Below are 21,896 nucleotides of genomic sequence, written 5' to 3'. Positions count from 1 at the left end.
AGGGGGAATGAACCATGAGAGACTATGGACTCTGGGAAACAAACTGAGGGCTTCAGAGGGGAGAGGAGTGGAGGAATGGGATAGGCCAGTGATGGGTATTAAGGAGGGCACGTATTGCATGGTGCAACTGGGTGTTATATGTAAATAATGAATCATGGAACACTACATCAAAAACTAAGGATGTACTGTATGGTGACTAACATAGCATAGCAAAAAATTATTATTAAAAAAAAAGAAGTTTTTGTTGATGGGCAGGCTCTGTAGTCAGACCAGCTGCCTGTCCCCAACCCACTGCTGGAGCAGCAGTTTGACTGGTGTGTGTGGTTATCTTTCCCTCTTCCCAGGGCAGAAGTCACTTTGGAGTGGTGCTGGCCCCTGTCATAGCTGCTTGTACACTGCTAGGCTTGCAGCACCACTTTGGATGAGCTCAGGCCAAGAGTATATTGGAAGAGGCAGATCTGCAATATGCTCAGGGGCAGGAAGTACAGTGTTAGCAAGGTTTGTGAGCTGGTCCTCTTGGGGAGATGCCCACGGCACAGGGACTGGGGCAGACCTGCCTGGAGAGAATGGATCTGCAGACTGGGTGGGGAAGGGGCAGGACGTGTGGTGTTAGCAAGTTAGATAGGGAGTGGTGCCTCACTGATTCTCCAGATGGCTGTGTGTTTTTGTTGGGGGTCAGGGGAGAGAAATAGCACCTGCCCACTCCTTTGTTCCTGGAGGAGTTTCCCAACAATCTCTGTCCCTCTAGGGCCTACTCTGAGGTTAGTAAACTCTCCCTCCCATATGCCCCAGACATTTTTCAGACTGCTGCTTCTAGCTCTATCTCTGCAGGACGGTTTGTTGAGCTGTCTCTTTAAGAGCACCCTTCCAGCTCTTCCAAAGCCAAGCCCCATGATGTTTAAAATTTCAGGTTTTAAGTCTGCTGGTTGTAAGAACTCAGGAAATTTGACCTCTCTGGTTTTCAAAGCCAAATGTTATGGGGATTTGTCTTCCCTGTGTGATACTCTGTTTCTCTCCCCTCTGTGTCCGTGAATCCCTCCAGTGGACAGTCCCCCAGGTGTGTTTAGCTCCCCACCATATCTCTCCCCTTTCTACTCTCTTTGATGTGGCCTTTTCTTTGCATTTAGTTGTGGAGTTTGTTCTTCTAGCCTTTGGGTCATTTTCAGGGTTATTTACACTGATGTGGGTGTTATCCAATTGTATCCATGGAATGAGGTGAGCCATGTTCCCAGGAATCCTCTAAAATGCACCTCCAGGAAGAAGGGAAATGAGGACCATTCCCAGGCGATTGGGAGGTAAGGAGATGCTTGGAGTATAGGGGCCAGGCTATCTACACCTCCTCCTTTAGTGGAGACAGTGCAGCAGTCCAGTGTACCAGCCGCTTCATCCCCCCCTTTCTCCTTTTTTAATATAAACATTTAGCTTTATAAATTTTCCTCTAAGCATGACTTTAGCTGCATCCTATACCTTTTAAGATGTTCTTTCAGTATTATTCACTTCAAAATATTTTTAAAATTTTCTTGTGACTTCCTCTTTGACCAATGGATTATTTAGAAGTGTGTTGATTAATTTCCAAATGTTTGGAGAATTTTCTATTCTCTTGTAGTTATTGATTTCTGATCTCATTCCTTTATGGTCCAAGAACATACTTTTTATTATTTCAATTTTTTTTTAGACAAAAAGCTTTTCCCTCCTGGCGACATTTTGCATATTTATTACTTAATTAATATCACAAGAACCAGTAATTTTGTTCACATAGTGCAAAGTACAGATCATGCCCCAGATTCAATCATATGTGTTGCTAAACCTTGCTAATTACAAATTTATGTAATAAGGTCATTCATGTAAGATGTATTCTTTAGAATGTGCCCTGTTGGAACTTTGGAGAAGTGTATTATGGAAACATCTGTTAGTAGTCATAAAATTGCTTAAGAATTTACTTAAGCTTTCACTTAGCATTCACTTAGCTTCTTCCATTTTGTTGTTATTAGTACATTACATGTAAATCAGAATGAGTCTACTTCATTTTAGTGTAAATTCCCCTTTCCATTCCACTACATAGAGTTTTTGTTTGCAATCCTGCAGCATAGCTAGACACTAACTTTATAGTACTTAGCAACTCAAAGAAATGAAGAAATATCAATTTGTTTGACGAGTTTGAAAGGCAAAGTATCCTTTTTATTATATCCCACAGTGTCTGTCTCCTTTGAAGTTTCCAATTGGTGCTCTTCTGATTAGAACATAGTATTTCTGGGAGGCTGATTTCAATTTTTGTTAAAGTTTTTATTTAAATTCCAGTTAGTTAACACACAGTGTAATATTAGTTTCAGGTATACAGTATAGTGATTCAACACTTCCATACAACACCCAGTGCTCATCACTGCAAGTATACTCCTTAATCCTCATCAACTATTTTAGCTATCCACCCACCCTCTTCCCCTCTGGTAACCATCAGTGTGTTTCTTCATTTGTGTCCCTCTCTCCACCCACCCCTTTGTTCATTTGTTTTGTTTTTAAATTCCACATGTAAAAAAAATAAATAAAAAAACCCCTCCACATATGAGTGAAATAATATGGTATTTATCTTTCTCTGACTGACTTATTTCACTTAGCATAATTCTCTAGCTCCATCCATGTCATTGAAAATGGCAAGATTTCACTTACAAGAGAAAGGATAAAAATCATATGATCATCTCAATAGGTGTATAAAAAGCATAGGACAAAGCACAACATCCATTCATGATAAAAACTCTCAACAAAGTAAGTTTAGAGAGAATATAACACAACATAATAAAGGCTATATATGAAAACCCACAGCTAACATCATACTCAATGGTGGAAAACTGAGCGCCTTTCATTTAAGGTCAGGAACAAGACAAGGATATCCACTCTCACCACACTTATTCAACATAGTGTTGGAAGTCCTAGCCACAGCAATCATACAGGAAAAATAAATAAAAGGCATCCAAATTGGTAAGAAAGAAGTAAAGCTTTCACTATTTGCAGATGACATGATACTATACACAGAAAACCCTAAAAAAACCCTAAAGACATAAAAAAAAAACTCTGCTAGAACAGATAAATGAATTCAGTAAAGTTACAGGATGCAAAATTAATATGTAGAAATCTGTTGCATTTTTATACACTAATAATGAAGTAATGGGAAGAGAAATTAAGACAACAATCTCATTTACAATTACACCAAAAATAATAAAATACCTAGGAATCAACCAATGAAGTGAAAGTCTTGTACTCTGAAAACTATAAAACACTGATGAAAGAAAGTAATTTCGTTTCTTTTTTTTTTTTAAAGATTTTATTTATTTATTTGACAGAGATAGAGACAGCCAGCGAGAGAGGGAACACAAGCAGGGGGAGTGGGAGAGGAAGAAGCAGGCTCACAGCAGAGGAGCCTGATGTGGGGCTCGATCCCATAACGCCGGGATCACGCCTTGAGCCAAAGGCAGACGCTTAACCGCTCTGCCACGCAGGCACCCCTCGTTTCTTGATGTCATTAAACATTCAGACATTCCAATTGATTGGTTTGTCTCTTAGTTCTCTTAATCTACAGATTACCCTTCCATCATTTTTTCCTTGAAATTTATTTGTTGAAGAAACCTAGAATTTGTTCTATAAATTTTCCACATTCTGGATTGCGGTGATTACATCCTTTAGGGGCCACATAACAAATTCCTCTGTCCAAGTCTTTCCTATAAATTGCTAGATCTAGAATCTGTTACATTCTAATTCTAATTATTAGATCTAGATCATGAATCTGATCAATTTTTGGCAAGATTACTTCGGAAGTATTCTTGTCTTCTTCCACCAAGAAGCATATAATATCTGGTTGTCTTCTTGTGGTGTTCAGAACTTTTAATGATCACTGCTTAGATTCATTAATTCATTAGTGGTTGAAAACTGGTGATATTCTTTTTAAAAAAATACTTTGTTATTGAGATATCACTCGCTACAATAAAGTGTACAAATCTTAAGTGTATACTTACATTTTTACATATATATAAATTTGTATAAATATTAGTTAGATCAGGATATAGAACATTTCCAACACTTCAGAAGGTTCCTCTCCCACTGAATAACCACTGATAACCAGTATTCTGATTTCTATCATCATAGATTAGTTTAGCTTGTGTTGAAACTTCACATATGCAGAATTTTACAGTGTGTGCTTTTTTGTGTCTATATTATTTAATATTTTATCTGTGAGATTTACCCATGTTGTTACATGTAGCATCAGATCATTTTTATTGCTATGTAGTATTCTGTTGAATGAATATACCTCTACTTATTTTTGCAAAATGGTGCAAAATGATTTTGTAATTCTACCATTTCATATTCATTTTTACCTGAAATTCTTCTATAAAGAGAAATTGCCTTTATTAGCTATTTGGTTAGTTTGAGGTATAGCTCATGTAAGAAAGACAAGATAAATGCTGGGTTGTTTCACTTTATCATTTGTAAAAGTAATGAAGTAATTCCTAGTATTCTCCAAAGACAACTAGCAAGGATTATTTCTCTAGTGTCATTTGAATTTAAAATGAATTTTGAAATGCTTCATATGTTTTGATCAATTACAACTATTATTCTTATTGATGCTTAAATTGTCCCATCTTTAGTCAATGAGAGCCTCTTCAGGTTGGCTTCTGAATCCCTTTAACGTGGCTCCCATAGTCTTCCATAGACTTGCTCTCTGGTATAATATCTTGTATATTTCCTGTCTCAGTCCTGAAACAAACTGTTTCTCCAAGGAGCAATGATTCCTCTTAGTGGAAAATGGTATTTAGAGACCACAGTCTTGGTGCTGGGACATTTCATCAGAGTCTGGCTGCAAGGAAGACTTGCAGACCTCCCACTAGAATTCCTCATATCTTCAAGAAGAATGTGTTTTCTTATCAATGCAGCATTAGTATTCTCTTCCATTTGTTGTAGATTTTTCATCTGCTTCTCTTCTTCTTTTTCAAAATATAAATTGCTGTTTGGTTAGCCCATCATTGTCAGATTGATCTCTGTAGATTGAAATATAGTGATGCATCTTTGGATCACTGGTATTTAGGGCCCATAATTTACCAATGGTGAGATACTTACACATTGTGTTTCAAATAAGAATCATCCATAATTATATTTCTCAAGCATATTTATGCATAATCCAGCCAGGAATCTGTGAATACAGTGATTCTTTTTTGTTATTTCCAAGTTCTCTTTCTACTGAAGAATGGGAAAACATTAGTAGGGGGACGTTGGGGTATGTTGACCCATTGAAAGGAATTACAGTCAATATAATTTGAGAGCCATTGCTTTAATTTGAAAGAAGGAGATACTAATAGAGGATGTTTCTAGCACCTAGATAAGGCAAAATTGGGGGCTGGAGGAATGAAGGCTTCTGGTGTCTAATCCATATATAACCAGCCTGTAGGCAAAAGAAGTCCTATTCTCAGAAGTCTAGTCCTGATCCTTTGCAGAAGTCAGGTTCAGGTTACATTTCTACCCTCTGGAATACAGCTGAACAGACCCCTCACCCCTCACCTCATTCTCTTCTTCCTTTAGCTTCTGGACACATGGCTGAATTCCCAGAAGGACAATGAGAGGGAACGGGCCATGTGGTGTGCTGCCCGTATTCTTGGCTTCACTGCAAAAATGAACAACTTTGGAGTGAGTGGGAGCCTGCCCTGGAGCCCGGGCCCTCATCCCTACCCTTACCTCAAACTTCATCCCATATTACCTAGCCTCCATTGCTCATCCTCATCCTCTATTTTCTCTTGTGCATCCCATAGTCTCTCTTTTCTCCCTTAGTCTTTTTCCCTACCCACCAATTAAATTCCATTTCCCTTGGTTCAGTTTCATTCCATTCATCTCAACAAGCAGTTACTGAATACTCACCTTGTGTCAGGCACCATGCTAGGTGTTACAGTGGATACATAGACGACCAAGACAGTTTCCTGTCTTCATGGATCTTTATAGTCCACCTGGGAGAGAGGTATGCATAGAACAGACTTAAAAGAAAGTGATAATGAACGTAAAAACCAAATATAGTAGGAATAAAAGATCAAAACACAAACGAAGTACAAGTGAATGGAAAGCTTCATAGAGGAGAAGACATTTGAGCAAGGCTTGAAGAATGAGTGCAGTATCAAGAGGCAAAGAAGAGGGACAGTGTAAGGTCATTCCAAAACTATGATCCCCCAAGTTTTTAATAGCTACAACACACTTGTCTAATTCCATTACCATTAACCTCACCTAGTCTCACCTCTCGTATCTCTCATGCATCCCCTCCTCCTCTCTTCTTGCTTTGACTCAGCCTAAGAGAGTGGCTGGGGTAACCTGTGACTTCCAGCTCTCCTCCCCAGATGGACATTGAGTTCACTCGGTTGGGGCGTTTGGTAAGGCTGCTGGCCATGCGCTGCCAGGACCCAGTGGACAACATCTGCTTCCTGTCTGCACAAGCTGTCTACAACCTCTACTGTATCCTCCTGCTGCAAAAGCGTAGGGAGAATCTCCTCTTTTCACTTCTGCTCCAGCCTCCCACCTAGGTTTGGTCATTCCCCCACACACTGTACTGGAAGTGTGAGAGCTAAGTTACCTAAGCATCTTACTTCCAATGAGGAACCTGCCCCTAGACCTCTACATATACCCTCCTGGGACAAAATAGCTACTCAGAAAAGAGTTCTGAATTAGTTTCTCCTCCTCTGGCTGAGCTCTGTACTCTGACCGCACTCTGTCTCTGCTCTGAGGAAGGCAACACAGGGGTTCCTTTGACATTAGCTCTCACCATTCCTTATCTTACTGCCCATTTCTCTACTCCCTTCCCCACGGGATATACATTACTCCAAGCTGACTTAGTTCAGTGGGTGGTTTGGGTTGGGCAGATGGGAAAGAGGGCAATCTCAGACACCTTCTGAGTGTCTGAGGGGTGGGGTCGGCTGTCTTTGTTTCAGAGATGGGAAGGAAAAAACAGGGCTTATGGGAAGAAGAGGGCAAGAGTGAAGTCTATAGCGCCAACGTGTTCTATAACAACACCTTTGAGATTGCCAAGGTGAGAGGGCAGGGCCAGAGACAAAGTGGGAAGAACCGAGGCCTCTCACCTATGTCATATTATAGACTCCTAGGGTGGGACTCCTTTATCCCATCTTCCTTTCCATTCCAGTACTGCATGTGAACTTTTTCCTTAGGGAACTTTTTCCACATGCTACCACATGCTTCCCCTTAAGCATCATGGGTCCTAATTCTGCTTTTTAAGCTATCCCCCTGGAAGCATTTGCTTCATGCTAATGATGCTTTGTGAGCAATCTGTAGATTTAGCCCATGCCTCAAAGATATGTCACTAAGGATCTTGGCCTCAGCCCTTCTCTCCCAGCACTTTGCCTCTGCAGCCTCTGACCTGTGAGACCCTCAGTGCATCTGAGGTCAGTGTTTTCTCCCTCCCATCCCCAAAGTCTCTGTTCCCAGTGAAAGGGTCTTCTAGGAGTTAGGAAAACAGCACAGGCCTAGGACGAAAGCAGATCATGTTCCCGAGAGAGGCTCTCTCCACCCACCCTAACCAGGAAGGATGGTACAGGCTATCTCAAGCAGGAGGCTCCAGGTGCAGGCAGCCTGACGCCACCCTGTTGCAGGCATTTGCAGAGTACTTCACCCAGATGCAGCTCACCACCCTGGTGCTGACAGCCATGGAGGGCCTGACCGACAGCAGAGCCAAGGTGTCTCTGGCAGCAGCCCAGCTGATGAGTGCTGTCATGAAAGAGCGGGGCCGAGACATGATAAAGGTAGGGTGGTGTTGTGGTGGGAGCTCTGCCCTGCACACCTGGAGCCTGGGTTCTCTCCTGGCTCTATTCCTAACCATCTTTAAGAGTCTTGGGAAGTCCCTCTCCTCTAGAGACCTTAATTCATTCACTTCTAAAATGTAGGCTTGGGCTAGATTTTCTCTGTGGTTGGTCCCACTGAGCTCTGACATCTGTAATCCTGAGCTCAGAACTACAGTGGCTTGTATCTGGGGGGGCTGGTTCCTCAGTTAACGACAACCACATGCAGGAGTATAAGCAGCTTCTGGGCCTAGTAGCCAGAGCACAAGAAAGTATTGTGGGTGGGGGGGCGCTTATCCTGGTTGCCAGGGGCGTTAGGGGGCTTAGATTTCTGTGAAGGGTAAGGCTATGGGTTGCAAACCAGCAAGCTCACGGAATGACTGACCTATGAGTAAATTTTCTTTCAGGATAACATTTTCCACTCCACTGAAAAATTTTTTTTAAATGAGGCCACATAGGGCAACTCTTTGGGTGGCCACTCTCCGTTTTATATGTGGCACAGGCTCTCCAGACTTTCCTCTCTCTGAATCCCCCGACACCTGTTGCCTTCACTCATTTATATGACTTGCCTGGTCTACATACCAGAAATGGAGGTGTGTCCTTGAAGTATTAGAATAAAATGGACTTCCCAGAGACCCATATATCAGGAATCTGAGGGCCAAATGAAAGTCCTGTGGTACCCCACATCCAATGCCAACTGTCCCTGCAGTTTCATGGGTTGAAAGTTGATCTCAGTGGGGTGAGGGAGCCCTGAAGTGTCTCTAGGGTTTTTGCCTTCTTTCCTGGAGTCTCTTGTGTCTGCCGAGTAAGCTCGGAGCGATGCTCTGAACTTTGGGCTGTGGGCAGGCCTTTGTTTTAGTAGGCATCAGTGAGCTTCTGGAGTTCTTTTTGAGACCTCTGCTGATCTGGCCTCTGGCACCTAGAACTCTGCCTTAAGAAGAGAGTCACTGGCAGGATTGCAAGTAGCCTCTTGAGTCTGGGAGTTGATAGCTAGGGAGGAGGAGGGGAGGCAAGGAAGCAATCCCTGAGACTCTTGTGGCTCTTCCCTGTAGATTGAGGAAATTGTGGAGGGGATTCTGGAACGGCTCAACTCACAGCTGGAGCCCAACACGAAGGAGGAGACCCTGCGGGCCATGTGCTTGTTGGCTGGCAACAACACCCACCACGTCGTGCCCTTGCTTCTCAACAAGCCCCTGCCTTGGGATAGGTACCTGTCCCATGGCCTAGGAACATATTCTCCAGCCCAATAAACCCTTCCCTCCCTCAGCCTGAGCCCAACAAAAAAATCACCATGCAAGGGTGCTTTCCCTTTGACACCAAACTTCATCTCTGTGTCCTCTGGCCAAGTCTAGACCCCAAGAACTGGCCCTTCATGGGCCTGAGACCAGATTCGTCCTAGGACCTTGGTTACCAGGGCTCATGACATAGCTGTTCCTGGGTCCTGCAGAACCAATCTGGCGCTGTGGAAGGCATTTGGCACCAAGCGAGAGACCACAATCAGCGTCCTGCAGCTGCTCATAGGCATCCTGGAAAAACTCCACTCCAAAGAGGAAACTAAAGAGATGGCCTTCCAGCCTGTGGCGGTCAGCATGAGGGAGGGGGGAGACTAGGACTTACTGTTCTGGGACTTGGGGGCAGAGCTGAAGGTCAAGGGCCATAGGATGGGAGCAGATCTTAGAGAAGAGCAATCACTAATACTGTACATTTGAGGGGCACCTGGGTGGTTCAGTCGGTTGAGCATCTGACTCTTAATTTTAGCTCAGGTCCTGGTCTTAGGGTTGTGGAATCCAGCCCCCCATTCGGCTGCCTGCTCTCTGGGGAGTCTGCTTGAGATTCTCTCTCTCTCACTGTCCCTCTGCTTCTCCTCCTGCTCATGCTTTCTCTCTCTCTCTCAGATAAATAGATAAATCTTAAAAAAAATACTATACTTTTGATTTGCATTTTAACCTCCTTTTCCCACCTGTATATCTAAGAACTGAGTGATGTAGAGAGAACAGGGATTGACCCCATTTTATGGACGAGGAAACTGATGTTTAGAGCTAAGATGCTTTTTCTGTCTCCTGATTCTGGGGCTGGCACTCCTTTTTCCAGGGGCTGGGGGATGGCATGAGGGTTGGAGGCAGAAGGAGTTTGGTTACCAGGGGTAGACAAAGTAGTCCCCAAATCATTTTCTGCTGAAAAGTTAGAGTTGCTTCCCATTCTGTTTTTGATGTCAGGGGAGTAAAGAGAAGGCAGATTGCATGTGTGCAATCTCATTTCCCTAAGGAAGAGTGGTGGGCTTTCAGTCTTGGGTGCTTCTTACAAGCCTGAGTCAGAGTGAGCTGTGCCCTTTGGGCATTGATGGGGAGGGCAGGGCGGGACTCAGTGTATGGGGCTGTGGGACCATCTTATGTCTTCCTCCACTGTCTCCCAGGTGACATGTGCTCTATGTGAGATGCTGTCAGGGTCCCTGTGCCAGGAGGCCGTCCAGGAGCTCTACCCCCGGCTCTTGCTGGCTATACTATGTCATCTCTGCTGGGTGATTGAGCAAAATGTCCCCCAGAAGATGGTGGTCTATAGAAAGGAGGGGGGCCCAGGCAGCAAGAGCAAGCCCTTTGACCCCACTAGGTAAGCCTGACCCCCCCATGATGGATGGCTGGGACTAGCCAATTCCAAAGGGCCATGGACGGCCCATGTGCTAGAATAGTCCCACATATCTTCAACCTTCTCATTTCTCTTCTTGTATGAATGCTTCAGCTGATCCACTCAATACTTCATGTCCATGTTCAAAACTGCACATAAAGAGATTCAAGTAGGTGGTAGGTGGCAGGGCAAGCCCACATCTATGTCATTCTCTCCATGCAGTTGTGGCCAATCAAATCTCATTGACCTCTGGCTTGGCTTTGTCACTAGCTCTGCCATCTTGCACAAGTCACGACTGGGATTCCATTTTCTCATCTTGAAAATGGGGGTTGAACTCCTAAATGTGTGATTGTCACACTTTTTTTTTTTAAACCTCAGGACATTCTACTCAAATGGGATCTTATGTAAAATGAAGACAAATAAAACCAATAAGCAGAGAATTCTGATTAGATGGGTGTGGAGGTAAAGAGATATCCTAACCCCATTCTGTGCCCTGGAGAACAGAATTGGAAAACCACAGCACTGAGATCTCTCTATAGTCTCTTTTACAAGACTCTGTGGTTGGATGAGGGCCAGGGTTGAAGGAGTGGATGGGCAATCAGAGATGGGTTTCATAGAGCCATGAATCTTTGTCACCAGGAAAGCAGAACACAGCTACCAGAGCAGGAAACTGTATCCTGGCTTCCCAACACAGGATACAAATGAGGGCATAATGCCTTGTCCATCCTTTTGTCTCTTTCTTTTCACAAACCCAATGGTGGTGACCTTCAGTTGTGCCCTGGAGGTAGTGAAGTTGGTATTCTTGGCTGCTGCATATGATGGAGTGGTGTTCTATGCAAATCAGCATCACTGCTGGGACCTTCTGTCCTGCCCCAAGTTTTACTACATAGGGATCATGGACCTGACAAGGTGAGGCTATTTCCCAAGTAACCCTGGCACCACTCTAGTCTCCTGACCCCAATTTCCCAAGTCCCAGCCTTCATTTGTCCCTTCCCCATCTCCCAGCCCTCTGGTCTCCTGATTCTTCAGCGCTCACGTCTTCTCTGTTCCATGCTCTCCAGTCCCTTGCCAACTCCCGCCCCCCTCCCAGCAACTGTTGGCTTCCTTTGTCCCACCCCAGTGGCATTGTGAAGAACTGTGAACCTGCCATCCTACACCGAATCCTCAACCTCGTCAGGAACCTCCTTTATAGCTCCAACTATCATCGGAAGATCCTGGCCAGGACCTTCTATGCACAGGTGAAGCCTGGGAAAAGGTCCACAGCCTGAGCCATTCATTTCCTGGGCTGAGGAGCATTTAACAGAAATTTTAAATAACTAGCCCCCAAAAGAGGAAAGAATAAGGCTGAGACATTTAAAATGGTGTTCCCTTCTGTGGCACTCAGGTGCCTGATTAAAGGAGGCAGGAAAGCCTGAGGAGGGGGCCAATATCTCAACCTCCAGAATGATCCATGGATCCTAGCATCTGACTCAAAATTCAAACCTTATCAGCATTATCTTCCATCCTCCTATCAGGATACCCTCTGTCTTTACCTTAGTCTCCATCCCACGTGCAGATCTGCCACTGCTCTCAACTGGACATACTCCTTACCCAAGTATGGGACCTGAGGGAGGGCTGAGGTGGGTGCTGGGTACACATAACCTTTTCTCCATCCATAACTGTAGTCTCCTCATACCCACAGCTCCTCTGGCACCGATCAGTGGCTGAGACTCTGGGGCAAGACTTTTTGGGCAATCTTATCAAGTGGGTCAAAGAGCCCAACCTCATTATGAAGGAAGTTGGGCTTCGTGGAATCAGTAACCTGGCACTGCACCCAGGACAAGTAAGAGAGGGGAGGACCAAACAGGAATCAAGTGTTAGGCCCTGACGCATTTAATTTACCTCCCTTGGGTCTCTTAGTTACCTTGGGTTTAGCATGTTCCCCAATCTCCCATCCTAGGGCAGCACAACATCTGGTTTGTAGACTCACATAGACTGGTCATCAAGCCTCCCAAACCCCGTGAGCACCCGCCTTCTACTTCCCAGGCACATCCAGCCCCTGGATTGCCCATGTCTGTTTCTCTTAGGCACCATCTGTTTTCCCAAAACCCGGTCCCCAGAGTGTTGCATGAACCCAGGTGGTGAGTGATCTCTGGCTTCTTCCAAACAGTCAGAATCTCTGAAGGGCCAGGTTCCATTCTTGCGAGACTTGCTGAAGAATGAAGCGCGAGTGACAGTGCAGGCAGTAAAAAGCCTACGGAACATCATCTGTCATGGGAACGGAGAGGACACCAAGGTTGTCTTTTGCAGCATCTCCAAGCAACTGTGTCCACTCATCAATGATGTATGGGTTTAAATCCCTAGGATCAGTTGGGAACAGTATGGGCTGGGGCTGAAGAGGAATCCTGGAAACTGAGCTGAGGGTACTGGGGCGGGTCTATGGGACTATGGTGGAAGGCTGAAGTCATGGGAGGGCAGCCAAAAGGAGACTTGGCTACTTGAACCCATGCATAAAATCGTCCCGAATGCATTCCATTACAGACAGACTTAGCGCACACTCATCTACCTATACTCTCACCAGGAGCCACTGAAGGAAAAAAATGACATGCTGCTATGAAATTTGTTCTGGAGTGAAGAGTGGGGAGACAACCCACAACTCTACCCTCTTCCTAGACAAAACAGGGACCCCAGAATGCTAGCAACCTGACCCAAATGATCAGGGGTCTGAACTGCCCAGAGCAATCCACTCCACATCTTAGCCTCCCTACAGATCATAGAATTTTAGAGCCAAGAGACTTGACAGCAGACATGCATGCTTTCAATGCCCCTATTCTGGCATCTATAACTCTGTAATTTTTAGAACTTTGGATTTGAATTAGTTTTGTATCGATCTTATCTCTTTTGTGAGCCTGGACGCTCCATGATGGCAGGGTCAATGTCTGATTCATCTATTTTTTCTTTTTTTTAATAAAGATTTTATTTATTTATTTGAGGTGGGGGAGGGACAGAGGGAGAGAGAGATGCTCAGGCAGACTCCCCTCCGAGCATGGAGCGGATGCGGGGCTTGATCTCATGACGCCGAGATCATGACCTGAGCTGAAACCAAGAGTCAGATGCTTAACAGACTGAGCTGCCCAGGCACCCCCGATTCATCCATTTTTACATGTTTTAAAATTCACCATGTATACTTAACAAAGGCTAAGGATAGTATCTTTATCCTCCACCCAAAATATAAGGACCTTAGAATGCTCTGCTTAGAATGCTGTAACTCTGGGGTGCCTGGGTGGCTTAATCCATTGAGTGTCCAGCTCTTGGTTTCAGCTCTGGTCATGATCTCAGCATTGTGGGATCATGCCCTGCATCTGGCTCCATGCTCAGTGGGGAGCCTGCTTGAGATTCTCTCTCTTTTCCTCTCCCCCTGCTCTTCCCCCCCCCACATGCTCTCTCTCTCTTTAAAATAAATAAATCTTTTTTAAAAAAGAAAGATTTAGCTATAATGACACTCTCCCATATTATGGATTAACATTGTCTAGGATTTTAGTTCCACAGACTTTTAAAATCCCTGGATTTGGTCTTTACGTCATCATTACCAGCATAATCATTGTTATTGTTTTGTACAGTTAATACTTACTTCAATTTATAAACATGGACAAACGTCTTTGCCTTCCTGTTCTTCTCACAGCTCTCTGCTCCCTTCCAGATACATTTTTTTCTTCTTCCTTTGTGTTTTCTTCCTCAAGGGTCTGTTAATAGGAAACACTCTCAGTCTTTGTCTAAAAATGTCTTTATTTTGCCTCACATGTGTCTTTACCTTTAAATAGATTAGGAGGTGTTGGCATGGATTACTTTGGGCTTAGCCTGGTTGGGGTTCTTTGAGTTTCTTGAAATCTCTGTTTATGTCTTTCACCAAACTTGAGAAGTTTTCAGCCACTATTTCTTCCAAGTTTTTTCAGCACTATACTTTCCCCTCTCCTTTTAGGAATCTGATGGCACAAATATTTAGGCTTTTTGTTATTGTCCCATAGGTCCCAAGATTTTGTTCATTTTCAATCACTTTCTCTTTTTTTTTCAGACTGGATACTTTTTATTGCTCTGTCTTCAAGTTCACTTTCCTCCGACATCTGTTTTGCCAGTGAATGTACCAGTCTCGTATTTCTCAGTTCTCAAGTTTCTTTTTGATATATTGTTTCTTTGCTGAAAATTTTTATTTCTGTATTTATTTCAAGAGTATTCATTGTTGCTTTTTTGTGCATTTTGTATAATAACTGCTTTCAGTCTTTGCATGCTGAGTAATTTTGGATTGTATCATGGACATTATGAATATTAGGTTATATGACTCTGGGTGTCACTTAAATCCTATGGAGAATGTTGATATTATTGTGTTAGCAGCAATTGATCTGTTTAACTTCAGGCTGCAAGTTCTAACTAGCCTTCTGTGTGTGGAGGCTGTGATTTCAATGTCAGTTTTGAATTCATAGACTTTGCACTTCTGAGTTTGTGCCACCCACTGGCCAGCCTGGGATCAGAACCATTGTCTCTCCTGTACTTCAGTTTTCGAAGTCTAGTATGTGGTTTAGGGTCAGATCTATGCATGGAGTGAGCACAGGAGTCATAAACAACTTTATAGGGGCACTTTCCCTAGCTCCTTCCTCTCTGTGACGTCCCTGGTTTTACAGTTCTTTGGGGTTCCCTTTCTCCAGTTGTCTCGCAAAAGGGCTGGTGCTTTAGTTACTCTGCAATGTCAGGCACTTCTGTGACTATGCTCACATCTGGGCCAAGTGGCATGAAGGCAGAGGAAATAAAGCAAAGGGGGTTTGTCCATCCTCTTGGGCCCTCAGCTCCTTCAAATGGAGAGTCAGTCCTCCCTGAGAGTTTTGAATCCTATAGACTCCCGTGGGGCTTGTTTTAGAACTGTGATATGGGAGAATAGAGGGAAGAAAAAAGAAATGAGGGATTTCCCTATTCTCTTTGAGCATTTTGATTCCCCTTTCTGGCTCTTTGAGCATTAAGTAGAAGGCTTCTCTTGGAGCTGTCTGTCTGTCCATGGTGCTTGCTTCTCAGCTTCTGGTTGCCTTGTAAGGCAGGCTAGGGAGACCAGCAGGTATGAACAGATGTGACCCTAGGTTATTGAGACCAGTGATATCTGCCTGTCCCCGCAGTAGCTGGAGGGTCAGCAACCTCTTCATCTTTGGCGTCTGTGGATCTTATTTTCTTAAAGCTCAGCTATGCATTTAAAAAAGTATTTTGTATATTTTATCTAGCATTTAAAGTTATTTATAGTGGGAAAGTTGTCAGGTTATCTTTTCTTCCATACTGCTAGAATGGAAAGTTGATTTATGGTCTAATCAAGAAATAGTAAATTGTCATCATTTATACAATGAAACCTGGCAGAATGAAAAGAACACTGACCCAAAGGTCATGGGATCTGGGTTCCTAGTTCTGCTTTACTACTCACCTACTCATAGGAACTTACTTAGGCAAAGCTCAGTAGTTTAATCATTCATAAAACAGTCTTCTTTATTTTGTTGGTGTATCCTCTTTTCTCTCTTCTTTCTGTCCTATTCTTTGGGATTTCTTTAGATTTATTCTCTGTGTTTCTTACTTTTTATTTTCTATTTCTCCTCTCTTTGTCTACCTTGGAAGAATTTCTGGGATGATTCCCCTCTTACTTCAGCTGTGGTTATTCTGCTATTCAACCCACCTATTGAATTTTTATTACATTTAAAAAAATTTTTTATGAAGCAGGTCCTCTTCATTTTTTTCTTCTGGTTGATCGTGTGATATCTGACTAGCTATTACATTATTCTATAGGGACACTGCCTTACCTTTGACTGTATTTATTTGTTTACTTATTTCGTATAATTTCAAAGTTTTAAAAAATGTCCTCAATAACTTTTTAACATAATCTTCCTGAGGATTCAGTTATACTTTCTCTGAAGTTTTGTTTTTATTATATTATTAATTGTGCCCTTGGACTTTGCAGGGTTTTGTTTTTGTTTTTTTTTTCTCTTGTGGTGCTGGTTTTCCTAAACATTTGAAGAGTCTTGGCAGTAAGTTCTGGAAATTTTACATTACTGACTTTTAACTGGCCCTCTGTGAAAGTAATACCTATTACTGCAGTCCGACTTTAGTAATTACGGGGAAGCGGCCAGAGATATGTGGACGGTTGGATGTGCCAACAGCGAATCTTTTGACTATAGGGCTCCCTGCTCTTTCTGGGTATTGCCAGACACCCAGGGCACCATCCTCACTCTGGTCTAGACAGTACACTCCCTGCTCTGTTGGGGTGTTATATTCCCCTGCTGCTTGCTACTTAATAAGGAGGATATTGGGAGGGCAGGGTGCAAGGAGAAGTTGGAAGGAGATTGTATGCCTGAACTACAGCACTCCAAATGACCACCCTGTTGGTTGCCCAGCATCCCCTTCTGCTCCCTGTAGTCACAGCTGTTAAGCTTGGAGCATTCCCAGAACATACCCACCTCCTCCAGCAGTCTGTTCTTGCCCAAACTTTAGGCAGTGGTTTCAACGTTAATTCCTGTCTGCTGTTTGTCTTTCAGGCATACTCTAGTTCTTGTGGGGGGATCCCATCTACTATTTCAGATCCATAATGGATTTTAAAAAAAAAACGTATCTCTACTATTTCTTTCAGGAATTTGGGGCAAGAAGGGATAACTGAAGTAATAATACTCAGTCATTGATCTTGAGCTGATCTGCCTGTGATACTTTTTAGTTAAAGTACTGACATTGAATCATCTCTCTGTTTGGCTATTTTGTTCACTGGGCAAAAAATAATAATGTGTACATCCAATTTGTTAAAATATCTGCTTCCCAAATCCTACAAGTTCAGGGACTATCTGTTTGTCCCACCATGTCTCTGTTATTTGGCACTATGCCTAGCTCATGATAGCTACTCAGTAAATGTTTGTTCAATTAATATATACTCTTGAAAGTGTATAGTTTAGCTGTTTATGATCATTGTTAATTAATACAAACCAATATATAGATTAAGCAATTTTATTCATAGCATAACTAGGATAACTATCTGTATTTTTAAAAACACATATATTTAAAGCTAAATCCTTAGGAGAGAATTAAGTTACAAGTTGTAGATATGGTCCAGGGCAGATCTGAAACTATGGTCTTGGTTTCCCTAGCTCTATGCCTTAACAAAGGGACTTAGTAGCTCTGCGGCTCTAAAGAGAATTACTCAGATACACAAACCATGATGCCTTTGCATTATGTAACACAATGCCATCAGTGTACTTTGGACATGGAAGTGAGATGTGGGAGTATGGAAAACAGGCCAGGCAGGGCCAGAGGGAAGCCACAGCTGCCTTAGCTCCATTTTGCTGTGCCTGGCAGGAGAGGGACCAGGTGAAGATTTCGGCCACCTCTGCCCTGGGCTACATGTTGCGTCAAGTTGACAAATTCAAGCCTGGATTCTCCACCCGAAGAGAGATCTACACTTTTCTAGTCCCACTGCTGCTTAGCATTCAGGATAACAACACCGAGGTAGTCAAGGTACTGGTGACCTCTGTCCTGCCAACCTCAGCTTGATTCATCCCTCTTTCTGCTAGAGCATAGCCTTTGGCCCTTTTTCATGAGCCCAGCCTTGGCTGTACATTTTATATCCACCTCCTTGGTGTCATCCTTCAGGCTGGCTCTGAGCACTTTTACCCTCTTTTGGGTGCCATTGATCTCATCCTGATATGGTTCTGCTTCCTGAAGCTATTTATGTCCCATGTCATGAACAAGGTCCCATGTTCCACCTGATCCCAGCTATGAACCCACAACAATGCCCCTTGGGGGCTAGCTTTGTGGTCTTCTGCTTAGCTGCCTGGCCTGGCTCTGTACAGCCATAGGAGTGAGGCTTTGGGAATTCCCTTCTCTCCATCATGTAGGCCTGCGGTGGGGCCCTGACTGAGTGGACCAATGTGATTGGCTGGTCATCACTCACACAGACATTCCGGCATACCACCCTCAGCGATCACATCCAGGTATTGGAAGAAACGTGCAAGTACCTGGTGAGTAAGAGTCTCTGAGAAGACAGGCCACAGTACTCATGTTAGGGACACAGAGGCAGGCTGAGAGGCTAAATAGGGGAAGGCTGACAGAAGATACATTCTTTTCATTCCTTGATTCTCATTCTTTATCATGAGCAAACTCTGAGAATCCACATTTGGCCTGCCAGTCCCTCATTCTTCATCTCTGATTCTCTTAGCAGCATCCCAGTCTCTGCTTTCAGAGGTGAGGAAGGTCATGTGAGGGTAGTAGATAGCAATGGGACAGAAGTTTTCTGGTTACAGCTGGTAGGAAAAGATGCAGGCAGGAGTCATCAGGGCTTTTGGTCAGTAGTCATGGTGTTAAGGGTCTGCGGCTCCTACAAAGTTGAGAACAGGGCAGGATCAGGAATCCTTCTGGAAAAGTAAATATTTAAGGGCTAAGCAAGTAGGTTAGGAACCAACATTAGTAATTTTAATACTATGGATTTTGATGCTTATTTTACCTTCCATAGGTAGAGCACTTTACAGTTTACAAGCACTTCTATATCCGTTATCCCATTGGAGCCTTACAATTATGCGAAAGAGGTTGGGCAGGTTTTATTTCAACTGTTACGGATGAGAAAACTGAAGCCGGTGTCAGGGCCAGGATTCAATCCTGGGTCTCCTGACTCCACATCAGTTGTTTCTTCCCTTATCATGTTGGTATGAAGGAGCAAAATTCTCTCTATGATCTGCCTGCTAAGTCGGCCCTCTTGCTGGGGTCTGGGTGTCTGCGGCTACAGGTTCAAGCACCTTCAGCTGCCTGAAGACAGAACAGTGCTGCTTGTGGACAGGGTGAGAGGGTTAGGAGCATCTCTAGGGCCCTCCTACCCCTAGCTCCTGGTCAGTATCACCCCTCTTTGGCTTCACAGGTGAGCACAAGCAAAACACAGCTGGTGGGGGACTTACTGTGCCAGAGCTTTGGTTTCCTGAAGAGCCCTCAGTCCTTCCTAAGGGCAGCCGCCATCAACTTCATAGGTAAGATGCTTCCTCCCGGCCACCCCTCCCTCTTCTCTTCAGCAGGGTAGCCCTCCTTGACTTTCTACAAGGGCTAAGCCAGAACCATGGTACCATGAAGCCGGTCACCTCCTTCCCTAGCTCAGACCTGATTAGAGAGGTTGTCCTGTGACCAGGCTCGAAGTCCCTGTTAGAAAGCTAGAGGAGGAAGAGAAGGCTACGTGCCTTTGGCCCACTCTGTGAGGATCCACCCACATGGTCTGCACTCTGTAGATTGCAGAAGAGAACCATATTCATTTGAAAGGGGAAAAACTATTGCTTTCACAGGAGCCCTATGGATTTTCAAAAATATTTTTGTTTTAAACAAGGATAGTAGTACAATATGTGTGAATGTTAGAAAACCTAAAAAATTCAGATTGGCAAAAAAGAAGAAAATAAATAATGCCAGAAATTCTAGCATTTGGGTTTAACCACTGTTAACATTCTAGAATTTCCCCCTAAGAATATACTACTCACACATACACTCACACACACATAGCCATTTTAAAAACATGAAGTTTGGTCTACCGTTGTTTTCCCTTTCTGTGTCGCAAATACATGCCATTAACGTGCTCTTCAGCATTGCTTTTCACCCCCTGTGTAATATTAATTCCATTTATGGGTGGATTTATGGAACTATTTAATCCTTCCTTATTTTTGAATATTGAGGCTGTGTCATTTTTGTTTTTTTTATTTTTTTAAATTTTTTTTCAGTTTTGTGAAAATATTTTATTTTTTTTAATGTATTATGTTTTATTTATTTATTTTTATTTATTTTTTAAATGATTTTTTATTATATTATGTTAGTCACCATACAGTACATCCCCGGCTTCCGATGTAAAGCTCGATGATTCATTAGTTGCGTATAACACCCAGTGCTCCATGCAATACGTGCCCTCCTTACTACCCATCACCGGTCTATCCCATTCCTCCAACCCCTCCCCTCTGAGGCCCCCAGTTTGTTTCTCATAGTCCATAGTCTCTCATGTTTCATTCCCCCTTCCGATTACCCCCCCTTTCTTTATCCCTTTCTCCCTACCGATCATCCTAGTTCTTAGTTCCATAGATGAGAGAAACCATATGATAGTTGTCTTTCTCTGCTTGACTTATTTCACTTAGCATTATCTCCTCCAGTGCCGTCCATGTTGCAGCAAATGTTGAGAATTCGTTCTTTCTGATAGCTGAGTAATATTCCATTGTATATATGGACCACAGCTTCTTAATCCAGTCATCTGTTGAAGGGCATCTCGGCTCCTTCCATGATTTGGCTATTGTGGACAATGCAGCTATGAACATTGGGGTGCATATGGCCCTTCTCTTTACTACGTCTGTATCTTTGGGGTAAACACCCAGTAGTGCAATGGCTGGGTCATAGGGTAGTTCAATTTTTAACTTTTTAAGGGACCTCCACACTGTTTTCCAGAGTGGCTGTACCAACTTGCATTCCCACCAACAATGTAGGAGGGATCCCCTTTCTCCACATCCTCTCCAACAATTGTTGTTTCTTGCCTTGTCTATCTTTGCCATTCTAACTGGCGTAAGGTGGTATCTCAGTGTGGTTTTGATTTGAATTTCCCTGATGGCTAATGATTTTGAACATTTTTTCATGTGTCTGTTAGCCATTTGTATGTCTTCATTGGAAAAGTGTCTGTTCATATCTTCTGCCCATTTTATGATTTGTTTATTTGTTTCTCGTGTATTGAGTTTGAGAAGTTCTTTGTAGATCTTGGATACCAGTCCTTTATCTGTGGTGTCCTTTGCAAATATATTCTCCCATTCCGTAGGCTGCCTCTTAGTTTTTTTGACTGTTTTTTGTTTTTAAGTAGCCCACCTCATCTTTTGTTTTTATAAGCAGGGACATGGTGATTAAATCTCTACATGCCATCATGATTATTTTAAGATAAAGTTCTTCATAAGTAGAATTGCTAAGCCCAAAGGATATGCAAAATTTTAAGGATTTTGCTGCTTTAACTGCCCTCTAAAAAGTTTGAATCACAGGTCGCCTGGGTGGCAGAGTTGGTTGAGCGTCCAACTCTTGGTTTTGGCTCAGGTCTGATCTCAGGGTCATGAGATCGAGCCCCATGTCGGGCTCCATGCTCAGCACACAGTCTGTGTGTGTTTCTATCTCCCTCTGCCCCTCTCCCCTGTGCATGCTTCTCTCTCTGAAATAAAATAAATCTTAAAAAAAAAGTTTGAATTGTTTTCCATTGTTACCAGTTCTGCATGCAAGTTTCCATTTTGCAGATATTTGCCAACTCTGGGTAATATTTTAAAAATCATTACCAATTTGATAGGCAAAAAGAGTTGTTGCTGCTCTGATGAATATTTTTTTTTATCAGAAGTGAAGTGAAATATTTTTTTCCTATGTTTCTTGGCAATGCTTATTTTATTTTTGCAAATTAATTGCCTCATGCCCTTTGTCCGTTTTTCTGTTGGTGTGGGAACC

At 43.2% G+C, this 21,896-nt stretch overlaps 1 protein-coding gene across 1 annotated transcript in view; it reads left to right on the top strand.

Moving 5' to 3' along the window:
- The window catches only part of LOC105234650 (maestro heat-like repeat-containing protein family member 1), a 72,842-nt gene that overhangs the window by 44,275 nt on the left and 6,671 nt on the right, over positions 1-21,896 (top strand). The window contains exons 27-38 of the mRNA XM_034645974.1: positions 5,563-5,667; positions 7,626-7,775; positions 8,864-9,018; positions 9,259-9,394; positions 10,225-10,418; positions 11,205-11,342; positions 11,554-11,671; positions 12,115-12,255; positions 12,583-12,708; positions 17,775-17,933; positions 18,314-18,436; positions 19,327-19,432. Of these exons, the coding sequence (XP_034501865.1) occupies positions 5,563-5,667; positions 7,626-7,775; positions 8,864-9,018; positions 9,259-9,394; positions 10,225-10,418; positions 11,205-11,342; positions 11,554-11,671; positions 12,115-12,255; positions 12,583-12,708; positions 17,775-17,933; positions 18,314-18,436; positions 19,327-19,432 (1,651 nt within the window). The remainder of the gene's footprint in view (positions 1-5,562; positions 5,668-7,625; positions 7,776-8,863; positions 9,019-9,258; positions 9,395-10,224; positions 10,419-11,204; positions 11,343-11,553; positions 11,672-12,114; positions 12,256-12,582; positions 12,709-17,774; positions 17,934-18,313; positions 18,437-19,326; positions 19,433-21,896) is intronic.

Source organism: Ailuropoda melanoleuca, chromosome 16 (genome assembly GCF_002007445.2).
Source record: "Ailuropoda melanoleuca isolate Jingjing chromosome 16, ASM200744v2, whole genome shotgun sequence".
Lineage (NCBI taxonomy): Eukaryota > Metazoa > Chordata > Mammalia > Carnivora > Ursidae > Ailuropoda > Ailuropoda melanoleuca.
This window is presented reverse-complemented; position numbering and strand designations above follow the sequence as displayed.